Below are 12,099 nucleotides of genomic sequence, written 5' to 3'. Positions count from 1 at the left end.
GACTATTAACTATGTCCTCCTTTTTCAAAGCTATCATATCCAGTGTCTTGTTGGAACGAAGTTTTCCTTTTAGAAGATGGTACTGGAGCAGGTTTGTTATAAAGCTTCCACTTTCTGGATAAATATATGTATTTTCTTTTGCTTTGGATCAAGTCTTTCTTCATGGTTGGTAGAAACGGCTCCGGAAGTGTTTGAGGAGCAGATTATGTTTCGATGCTGAAGTTTACGGAACCAAAGTCATCCCCTCTTTTAGTACCGATGGTGTGGGAGCCGAAGAGGTGCTATCTCGGCTTGGGGCGGAGCCGGAAGGCTTTATCCGTGCTTTTGCCGGAGGGCGGAGCGTTCAAAGCGGAGTCTCAATGCCCATCATGGCCAGACAGCTGTGGTGGCCAGAAGCCTTTTGTTTGACAGAAGTAGGTTTTTATGATGGGCATAGGGGTTTGGGTACTGCACATTGGCCAGCCAGAAGACCATGGAACTCCAGATAAATAGCAAGTTCGGAGTCAGAGTCTTGAATGGAGAAGGCCTCTTCCTCCTCAGCAGCCGACTCTTCTATGCTGCAATACACGTCCAAACCCGATGGCGGACAGAAAATCTAACAATGGAGTCGATGTGCATGTGCACTTTCACCAAGAGGAGGCATCACCTAACCTTGTGACTTAAAAGACTTCTTCGAACAAAAAAACGAATTGCAAACATCCAGACCCAACACTATATAGCAGGAGTATGCAAAGTATATGTACCTACAGCACACATGCCTCGAAACACAGTTTTATGATTGAGGTAAGTGTCTCACAGAGATTAAATACAGCTCCGAATCTGCGTCTGGTGGTGCAGAAAGAATGGACTGACACTAGCGTGCAAGAGGATGCCTATATAGGCTGAACGACTTCAGTGTGGAGCTGCACTGTGCCACCTACCGGACCACATAGTACTGCTGAAAGGTTCCCAGATCTGATGTCTGGAGAATATTCAAAAGGCGAGTAATCAGCTGCTAGAAATCTTGATCAGAAACATAAGGTTTCTAAATTTAGGATGCCTGGGATAAGGTCAAAATATGGAGAAATCCATGGGAAGCACAATTTATTATAAGTAGAAAGTTTCTACAAGTAAAAAAGAAAAACCCTATAGAATAAATGTACCGATACATAAAAGTGTAGCTAAAAATTGCCCTCGAAGAAACAAGCAACACATTAGTTCTTTCGCCCGGTAATAGTATCACAACTGGAACCAATGAAATATCTTATAAAGGCAATGTTGGGGAGGAAGCGGGTAGAAAATTAATTATGCACCGTATTAATATGAACCTAAGCTACACTGAGCCACAAGTACTATACACACCATGTCAATCTATGACAAAGTAACATATGCATGACAATGCTAAAGCAGCACAATGAATCTATTTTGGAAGCATTCTTAAACATCATTTCTCCCCTTTATGATACTTATATTTTTAGATCTGTGCAGTGCAACAGATTAAACATTAAAGCTTTGGTGTTATCTTTATTTGATACAAATAATAAATATTCATTAATGTGACTAACCTGTTCTTTCACAGCTGTGTTCACATTAGTTAGGTAGTGCTGACATATTTGGCAAAACACCCTCATTTGTCTTTTCAATGTTTGCAGCTCCTCCTTTACAAAATAAAGATAAGTTAGTTTGTACATAGAGGAAAATAATTTCATTTGGTTTAACACTTCCTCTCTATCTTAAAAATTAAAAATAAATCTTCTCCTTAGGATGCATATATGATGAACAAATATAAAAAGGATCGGTCAGGCACCTAAATATCCCGAAAACTAATTTCCGATTTACAATTTTCAACAGGAGAATCTACAAGCATAATGAACAAGTTACTTGCCTGCTGTAACGCTCTTTCTGGTAGAGACTCAATATAACCCCAAATTCTTCACCTTTTGGATACTTGTCCATTCGTCAGATTGGATCTGGAAACTTTCAAGCAGTACCTCTGGGCGTGATAGGTGGCACCGAGCGGGTCTGCACTGAGACAGTTTCGCTCCAGAAATGACATGCATAGCCAATATAAGCACCACTACTGCACACTGATATTGGTTGCTTTCGAGGTTATCCGCGCTCCCAATAGCAAATTGTGTCGACCATTGTGTAAAGTCCAGATTAGGGGTTTGTTTTAATGACAGATTCTAATTTGAGACTGGGAAGAAAGGGAGGGTCAGTGAGAAATCAATGGTTAGAGAGAATCTCTACCAGAAAGGTAAGTAAACTGAACACTTCTAATCTCAGATTCTATGTCAGAACCCGGAGGCAAGGATTAGGCTGTTCTTCTCGTTTATTTTTCACAGCAGCCATATTAAAACAAAAAATAAACCAACAAAGACTTCATTTCCCATGAAGCTTAAAGAAAAACATCAAGTTCTAAACAGAGTCTCTTCAACCAATCAGGCGTATCCTGGCTCCATAACTGCCGATGACCCCTGCTGTACTTCCTCTTTCTTCGCTGCTGCAGCATCGGTGTCTGTTAAACACCTTACCTTCTCTCAGATTACCATTTGGGGATTGTTGGCTGCTTTTTTTACGCGCCTTATGTGCCTTGTTGTGCTCAGTGTCGATCTTGGTTATCTCTGAAGCCTTGGATTCTATTCCGCGGCAAAGTTTTCCGCTCCTACGCAGCCGAAATTACTTTATCAGCCGGCGGGGGTGCGTGGCAGTCTGGAGGGAGCGACTCACTAGTCCCTAGGGTTGCTTGATTGGCGCGGAATGGAGGTTGCGTTATTTACGTTTTTTGCCGAGCGCCTCTGTGGTGTTTGTTAAGCCCCCCGGCAGGCCTTGAGCGAAAACACCCATTTTGGGGCAAGGAGTGCAGGTTCTTCCCGTCCTGCGTGTTTGCAGACTGGCCTAGGCATTCCCCGCCCATGTGAGTTAAGGGCGTTTCTGGACTGCGCTTGGCCCCATACTTGTGGCGAGTGCCTCCCTCTGGCACAAGAGCAAGGGCAGTGTCAGGGATTTGGGGGTGTTTGTGTGGCAACCCCCCTTCCCGACCTTGTGGGCTCCTGGCTCAGGGATTGATAACCCGGGATAGCCCCTCCTTCCTCCATTTGCATTTGCCCTCTGACCACTTACCTGACACCCACCTCTGGTCCTCCATTCCTCCCGGGTCTTGCTTCTCATGGAGGAATTTGACGACTACTATGAAGAAAGGAAGGGGGCGCAATATTTACTGGTCACTGATGATTTTTGTGACGCGGTTGACGCCTCCATCGTCGGGGCGGTCTCAGAGGTGGTGGCCCCTCTGGAGAGGAGATTGATGGATTTGGCACAGAAGTGCCTGCAACCCCTCTCCGCGAGGGAAGAGCTTACAGGGCCTTCAGACCTTCTTCCTCCAGAACAGGCCGCCGCTCCCCCCTCTGAGAACCCGGCATACGCCCTCGCCCAGAAGGGGTGGAGTTGGATGTGTTTGCTAGGTTAAAACAGGTGTTCCTGGACACCAAATCGCCTCCCACGCCTACGGGCTCGGCCCCACCTGATGTCCCACCCCCAGTGGGACGGGTAGCAGCTGCCTCACCACAGCCCTCAGACTCCCACCACGGCGGTTCGGACGGGGAGTCCGACCATAGTCGGTCCTGGCGCCCATCTCCTTCCTTATCAAGGGCCCCCCAGCAGGCCTCTGAAGTCTCTGCGGATCCCCAATCGGATCTCTTGGACCTGGAGGAACTCCTCCACCCCCGATCATCAGAATTGGTCCCCTATGAAAAGGTAGCCAAATATGTGGCTGCAGAAACCCCTGGACCTGGTGGTCCGCTTCCACCTCAGGCAGAAAGCCCTCGTCCTTCCCTTGAGGGTAAGGTGGCAGTTACTCCCGAAATCGATGCCAGGATGGTGACGTTCCTGAAGAAGTACATCAGGGACCCCAAGAAGGGCACTGATAGGTCCTGGAGGACATGCCAGGACAAACTCTTGGATGTCATGGGCCCCTTAGTGAAAATCTTCGATATGGCAGAGGCCGCTAAGACGTTGGAAGCCCTTATCCCTCCTGAGGTTTTGTCCAGTTGGGCTCAACGAGCTATCATTTTTTTTGGCAACGCTAACTGCGCCATCTCCACCGAGAGTTGCAGGTGGCTGCTCATTAAATTGGACCCCAAGCTGGGTCAATTAGCCACTTCTGAAGCAGGCCAGGTGGCCCAGGGTGGTCTCTTTGGAGACCCGTTCCTGAAGGAGCTCAGCAAATTTGTCTCCACCTTTAACTCTCTAGACAAGGCCCAGTCCACAGTTAAATGCGTTCGCAATGCTCAGGTTTTCGGCGGGGCCAGCCGTGGTAGGGAGCACTCGGCTGGCCACTCTTCCCAGACAGCCTCTGGCAGGGGTCAGCAGTCCCAGAGAGGGAAGTAGCAGGATTCCTCTCACTTTTGAGGCTTTTACCCCAACAGGGGCCATTCCAGCGCAGAGGCCAGTGTAATGGAGCCCGCGGTGGCGGGGCTCCCCCAGCACAAAGTAAGTTCTGGTCTGATCTCTTGTCGAGCTTTGGGGGGCCAGACTGGCACAGTTCCTGGACAACTAGCTTTTACCTTACGACCGATGCCTAGGTGTTGCAATCAGTGCAGGGCTTTCACGGGGAGTTTAACGGCTCCCCGGTCCCTATAGGTTTTTCCGGCAAGGAAGCCGTTCTGTGTTTCAGCAGGAAGTCCAAGATCTCCTGGACAAGCAGGCGATCAGCCACTCTTCCCCTTATCCCAGGGGTTTCCTGAAAAACCTATTCCTGGTACAAAAACAGGACGGGGGTCAACGGGCAGTGATAAATCTGAGAGTTCAATGAGTGGTTGGGGTACCGCCACTTCAAAATGGAGGGTATTCACCTGCCTCGTGACCTATTGCGCCCCAACGATTGGATGGTCCGCCTGGACCTCAAGGATGCTTATCTAACAGTGCCTATTTTTCCTCCCCACCGTTGCTTCCTCCAATTCCAGTGGCAAGGCCAACCTTTCGAATTCACCTCTCGTCCCTTTGGCCTATCGCCAGCACCATGGTGCTTCACGCAGATCTTGCACCCGGTGGTGGAAAGGTTCAGATCGCAGGGAGTCAGATTGATCATATACATGGACGACATGCTATTCATGGACCAATGTCCCCACATCTTGTCCCAGCAGTAGCAATCTGCAATAGACCTCTGTGAGAAAGTGCCATCTTTCTTGCATGGTATGCCCCCACGTTTTGCTTTATTGCTGATGTACTTTGACTGAGTGTGCCCTGAGCTCCTGCCAATCAGGTGCCCAGGGCCTGTGTTCCTTCCCTAAAACTGCATTGAAGCCTAAACCCAATTGGTATCTCTGGCCACATGTCAGCCCCTGGTAAATGGTACCATAGGTAACCAGGACACTGTGACCAGAGAAGGACCCTAAGGGCTGCAGCACTTATTGTGCCACCCTTAGAGGCCCTGTACCCTGACACATACACACTGCCTTTGCAGGCTGAGTGTCTTGGTGCAGAACAAAACAGAGTTGACATGGCACACATCCCTGTGTGCCATGCCCACAACACACTGCCCTGGCATACCTCAGTCACCCCTCGAGCTGGGTGCTCTATGCCAGTGGTGTGGGTACAGATGCAAGAGCCCTGTGCCCCTACAGTACCCAGGTCCATTCCTGGGCACTGTAAGTGCAGTGCTGCCATTAAGAGTATATGATGCTGGGAGGTCATCATCACGAACTCCACAGCACCATGATGGCTAGACTGAAGACTGAGAAGTTTGGTGTAGGAAGGTGGATATCTGACTATGGTTACCCCCAACTTTTTGCCTAGTGTCTAGCTGGTTTTTCGACTTAGTTGGCCTGAGATCCTGCCATTCAGGGTCTCAGGCTGTCTGCTCTCTCTTTAAAATGGACTCCATGTACCCTAGGTACATTCCCAATTGGTAAGGATCACCTTATTGGACCCTGTATAGTGTACCCTAGGTACCCAGGGCATAGGTGTACCCTAGGCCTCCCAGGGGCTGCAGCATGTATTATGCCACCCCTGGTCTGGCCTTCCAATCAGACACAACTGGCTGATCACTCAGCTGGGGCAAGGTCGTGTAATCACCCCTTGCTTAGATATAGTATACCTATATCTACCCTTAAAATAGACACGTGTACCTATCAGCCACTCCTATGGCAGGCCTTAACAATCCTGGAGGCAGAGTGCTTGGTAACATGTGAGATGGTGCTCTAGCATGAGCTGAGCCTGTCTGCAGCTTTCGGAACCATGTCCTTATAGCTGTTCTATGATATAGCCTACCATATACTCTTAAAGTACCTTATAATCTTAAACGGTTATGGTAACTATGGTTTGGCTTTATCAAAACATGTTGTGTAAGGTGTCTAACACTTTGGAATAATACCCCCCATACCATTTCTGGTGATGAGGATATTATTCCCCCCTTCTAGAGGGAGAGACATGTTAAAATCCTACTTTGCTGTTTAACTCTAACCAAAGCCTCAGCATCACAAAATGGATGCTGCTGCCACAGACACAAGTCTGACCTCCTGCTGCTGGGAGTGATCCCGGCAAGGGAGGCTTGGACAATAGGTTTCCTGCTTGGGGAGGTGCTAGCACCTCCCCAGACAGACTTTAATGTATTGGGGCAGGGAGGGCTGAAAGGAATGAGACATGCCTGGGGCACACAAGGTGTCCCATGCATAGTCCAGTTCAAACCGGTGCTGGGGCACTCCAGCCCCAGTCCTGGCGCGAAACTGGACAAAGGGAAGGGGGTGTAACCACCCCCCTCCCAGGTCCCACCCATAAGGCGTGACCTAGCAGGCAACCCAGCCCCCCCAGATTAGTATAAGAGTGGTAGCTGGGCCCCAGGAGATTAGATTATCCTGAACCTGCAACTTGAACAGAAACTCTGGACATTCGACGAAAGAAGAAGACTGACGAATCTCCCTTGTGGCCAAGGAGTGGCTACCCTGTGCAAACAGGCACCATCAAGAGACTACCCTTTGCTTTGCTGATGTTCCACGAGGGACCGACTGCAGAGCCCGACCAGAGCCTTGACTTCCAGACTTCTCCGACCCTGATCCACATCCGAGCTGAGATCCGTGGAGGCGACGAGAGACGTGGGACCGGCTACCTGGGAAAAGTGGCGAGTATCTTCCAGCGCAGCTTCTGAGGTACCCTCGAAGTTGTGCACCGGGGATTGAGAAGCCCCAACCCCAAGCACCATCTGCACCGAAGATCAGCCCCCCACACTCCACGAGTCCTGCGTGGGGCCCTTCTGCATTTTCCTGCTTGCCGCGTCTGTCCGGTTGCTTGCCCGTTGGCTAGCGGCCTTTGTGACGACACATCTTGAAATATTCACCGCTGGTTTGGCTCCTCCAGACTGGCTCCCGCTTCTTTGCAAAAGAGAAGCACCCCAGACCTTCCTGGTCTGCACCAGAAGCAAGTCCTCCGTTCTTCGTGGGTTCCGCTTGCCAAGGCTTGGTGAGTCCTAGTTCGACTTCGACGCCGCCGACAGCAAGAGCCTTCGTGGGACAGCTCGCCTCCTGGTCCTGGTCATCCTCGACGTCTCCTGGTACCCGTGGCTGCAGCGACAAGCTTCACCCTTCACCTGCAATCTTCACGACATCGCCTGGTTCCTTCCTGGTTCCACGTGGTCACTGGCTAGTGACCTTGACTCTGTCCCTTCTGCTTGCAGGTATCCTTCCTTCTTGATCCTGGCCTTGGGATCCACCGGACACTCTGCACTGACTGCCTGTCAGCAACTTTCCTTTAGGCATCCATAGAAGTCCACGACGAAACCCGACGCAAGTTCACACCTATGCACCCGCAGCATGTGGGCTAGGTAACTTGGGTACTTCGGTGCTCACAAGGGTAGTGACTATCCTAGGGTCTAGTTTCCGAGTCTCGACTCTCTAGTTGCTACAGAAGTGTCCTAAAACTGCTTATTTCAGAACTGTACTATTTCTATCGACTATACGCATTACGCGTGAGTGTTTCCACTCTGCACCTGAATCCTGTGGGCCTCCCACTTCCTAACTGTTGGTAGTGTAGTGTAGCCCCAGCGATTCCCTAGGCCTATTCTATTTCCGTGACAGTGGTCCTTATACCACTTCTTTAGTATATGGTTTTCGTAGCCCCTAGGGCCTAACTGTATTACTTACCTGTGTGGCTTAATGTATGCTTGAATAAGACTGTGTTGTACTTACCTCGAATCTCATAAAGAGTGCTGAGGGTTTGACTAGAATAAATACACTTTATTTTTATATATATCTGTTGTGGTGTCCTTTAATTTGGTATTCAAGGGATTATATATGGTATCACAGCTGGCTTCACATGCCATTCAGAGTTTAGCCTAAGACTGCTCTTGTCCATGCTACCACTAGGATAGCTGGTCTATAAGGTTGACTTTACAACCAATCACCATAAGGGTTGTTTGGACTGATATAAGGTGTACAATAGAACTAGTGACACCATACATCAGGCCAACTTCTCACATTTGGTATCAAACTTCTCAGCACATTAAACCCACACTGATGCCAGTGTGGGATTTAATGTAAGATGCACGACAGAGGGCATCTTAGAGATGCCCCCTGAACCTAACCAACAACCAGCATCCTGACTGAGAGGCTGCCTAGGCTGCCACCCAGCAGACATGTTGCTGGACCCCTGGGTAGAGAGCCATCCGCTCTCGTGGTTCTGCAACAATGCACATCCTGGGCGAGGTGCTTGGTCTCCTCCCCCAGGATGGGCAGGGGAAGCTTCAAAGGCATGCCGCCTTTGTGAGCTTCTCCAGGCCACTTGCTGTACTCAGCAACTGGCCCCCACCGGTTCTGACCTCCACTCTGGCAGGAAGATCGGTGGGAAAACCAAAGTGAGGAAAGGGGGTGTGCCAGCCTCTGCCAACCCCACCCCTCAGGTGGGGGAGGCGAGGTGAAGCACAACTCCGGGCTCTCGCCATCTTGAAGATGGGGAGCCCTACCCTATTAGGACTAGGCTCCTGCCCCCCTCCCACTGGAGAGTGGCAGGCTAGGGGGTGTACCCACCCCAGGGAAGCAACCCATTGGTTCCTGCAACGCCCCTAAATTTAGTATTTAGGGGCACCCTGAACCTTCATTCCTCAGATCCCGATTTTGAAACAAGAAGAAAGAAGACCTGCCGTGCAGCTGCTAACAAGAGGACGACACCAACTGACTTGGCCCCAGCCCTACAGGCCTGTCGACCCTCGAACCTGCTCCTGCTAAATCCCGGCATCTCCAGTGGTCAGCAACCTCGAAAACTCCGGAGGACCTGACTGCCATGCTCATCTAAAAGACGGACTCCCACGAGCAGTGGTTCTGCTCAAAACAAGCAACTACTCCTGGTGCCAGCCAGGAACCGCGAATCCTGCACACTCTGCACCCGCAGAGCCCGGCCTGTGCTTGAGTGGACAAAAACCACGAGGACGTCCCCCCCAATGACTGCGAGCCAGAATACAGCACCCAAGGACCCTCCTCGACGCTACTGACAAAGCCTGCAGCCTCATAACCAAGGACCCCTCCAACCGCGACCAGCAGAGGGTAAGATTTCCCAACGCCAAAAGGCACCCCTGCACCCGGCGCCCTGTGGCCCCCTGTGCCCAACTCCTGGGTGCCTACCTAACCTACAGCTTCCCAACTTACCTCCCGAAGTGGTGGTCGCACCTGAAGAATCTCCGTCTCCGAGCTTGCAGCCTTTGTTCATCTTGCAGCTTCTCAATTGAAATACATTGAGCGCCCGACGGCTCAAAAGCACCCTGCACCCAGCCACCCGAGTGCTCCTGGAAGTGCAACATCTATCCTATCTTACTTCCCCACTTGCCCTGTGTGAGTGACCAGGGGCCCAGCTCCCACAGCCCCATGGCCTGCCTGCTAGCAGCCAACAACCAAAGGCCCCCCTGCCCGCCATAGGCTAACATTGGGCCTAACTCTCTCTGCACCCAGCTGCCCCTGTGCCGCTGAGGGTGTAACAACTGTACCTACCTGACCCTGGGACACCCCTGAGTCTATGCCCAGAACCTTAACTCTGCCAGTCGAGTACTTACCTGAAAGCAGATAACCTACATTTTCTCCATAGGGTAACATCGACTGGAAATTTTTCTAAGTGTCGAGTTTTGAAACTTTAAAATATTCACTAAAAATCAGCTGAACAACGAAAACGAAGTTACTCACCTGTTATCAGGAGAGATCCCAGTGCTGAATCTTGGTGCTCAGCACTGTCCCTGAAAAGTAATTACAACTGTACTTACCGATAACTTAATTTTCCTCCATAGGATAACATTGCCTGGTTTTTGCCAGAAATTCTTCTGTCGATTTTTGAAACATAAAAATATTCCTTAAAAATCGCCTGTGTAACAAAAACGATTTCTTTCAACTGTTTACAGGAAATGCACCATGGCTGAATCAAGGATCCAACCCTGAGCCATTGAGCTCAATGTTATAATTGTGTTTGAATTGCGTTGCATATTGCAACAACTGTAACTATTGCATTTAAAAGTATATTGCTTATTGAAAGTATACAACTACAGCATTTCATTCTGAGAAAGTATTTTGATACCTACTTGTGGTTCTGAAATAAAACAATTGGCCTAGAGTTCAGTTCTTGAGTGTGTGGGACCATTTGCTGACCGAGTGTGTACAACAAATGCTTTACACTGTCCTCTGATACTGCCTTACTGCTTGAACAAGCTACCACTTTAGAGAGTAAGGTTATATCTAACTTTAACCTCTGCAAAACCTCTGGGGACAGTGGACTCTGCACACTGAACCTTACTTTGGTGCAGTATATACAGAGCCACTTTCTTACAATCTCCTCCAGTCTTTGGGATTCATCAGCAACCAGACGAAGTCTTGCCTCCTTCCCTCTCAATTGATCACCTTCCTGGGGTTTGTGCTAAATTCCGTAAAGGCGACCCCTTAGCCTCCCATCCAGGAAAATGGCAAAAATCCGCCACACGATACAGGAGATTCTACGGAGGCCTCAGCCCTCTCTGCGCAGCATTGCCAGGACGGTGGGTTTCTTGTCGGCCCCCATACAAGCCATTTTTCCAGGCCCTCTGCATTTACGGGCCCTACAGGGACTCAAAGCGCCTTACCTGCGCAGGGGTTTGACATACGCCCAGCAGAGCCCAGTCCTGGGTCCTCCTGAAAATGGACAACGTGGTGGCAGTTCGTTACATAAATCACTTGGGCAGTACTCGGTCCAAAGCCCTGGCGGATTTCGCCAAGGAGTTCTGGAACTACTGTGTCACACCAGGTCTCGGTGACAGCAGAGCATCTTCTGGGCGCGTCCGACCAGGTAGCGGACTGGCAATCCCGCCATCCCCGGGACTCGAGTTTATGGAAACTTTTCCCTTCAATGTTCTGGGCCCTTCAGGATCTGTGGGAGCCGTTCTCTATCGATCTGTTTGCATCTCATCTGGACCACCAGCTTCCCAGGTACTTCAGCTGGAGACTGGACCCCGGGGGAAACGGCCATGGATGCGTTCCTTCAAGATTGGGGGTTGGAACAGGGCTACGCCTTTGCCATGATCATGCGGCTCACGACAAGTCCATCGGCAGAAGGTGGAGTTGGTAGTGATCACACGTTGGAGAGCGCAAGCATGGTTTCCAGTTCTGAGGGAACTTTCTTGGGATTCTCCAATCCGTCTACGCCCGCTCCCTCATCTCCTGAGCGATCCAACGGGCAATCCTCACCGGATAGTGAGCGACTCCCTTCCGCTCATGGACTGGCAGATTACCGGAATCGATTGATGGACTTGGGAATTTCGAGAGAAGCTGCGGAGCGCCTCTCCAGAGCTTGGGCAGACGGCACCGTTAAACGGTATCGATCAGCCTTGTCTCGGTGGATGGGTTGGTGCTTGCAAACAGAGTCTGGAACTTGTGGGGCCGACGCTGTCGACATCCTTAATTTTCAGACCCAGATGGCTTCTGAGGGACTAGTTTACAGGACAGTCAATATCTTCCGATCCGCAATCTCAGCTGGTGACGCCTAGGTTGCTGGTCAACCAGTGGGGGAACACCCCTTAGTGCTTAGTGACGAAGCTGTTGCGTGGCATCCGGCTTTCCCTTCCTCCGGAACCGAGATACTCAGTCCTCTGGGATGTCAGCAAGGTTCTGAACCGGTTTTCCA

The 12,099-nt window shown here is 50.3% G+C and overlaps 1 protein-coding gene across 2 annotated transcripts in view; it reads right to left on the bottom strand.

Moving 5' to 3' along the window:
• STAG2 (STAG2 cohesin complex component) overlaps positions 1-12,099 on the bottom strand; it is a 1,427,207-nt gene that overhangs the window by 477,964 nt on the left and 937,144 nt on the right. For both annotated transcript variants that reach the window (XM_085608133.1, XM_085608134.1), the window contains exon 25: positions 1,545-1,637. In XM_085608133.1, the coding sequence (XP_085464259.1) occupies positions 1,545-1,637 (93 nt within the window). The remainder of the gene's footprint in view (positions 1-1,544; positions 1,638-12,099) is intronic.

Source organism: Triturus cristatus, chromosome 5_2 (assembly GCF_964204655.1).
Source record: "Triturus cristatus chromosome 5_2, aTriCri1.1, whole genome shotgun sequence".
Lineage (NCBI taxonomy): Eukaryota > Metazoa > Chordata > Amphibia > Caudata > Salamandridae > Triturus > Triturus cristatus.
This window is presented reverse-complemented; position numbering and strand designations above follow the sequence as displayed.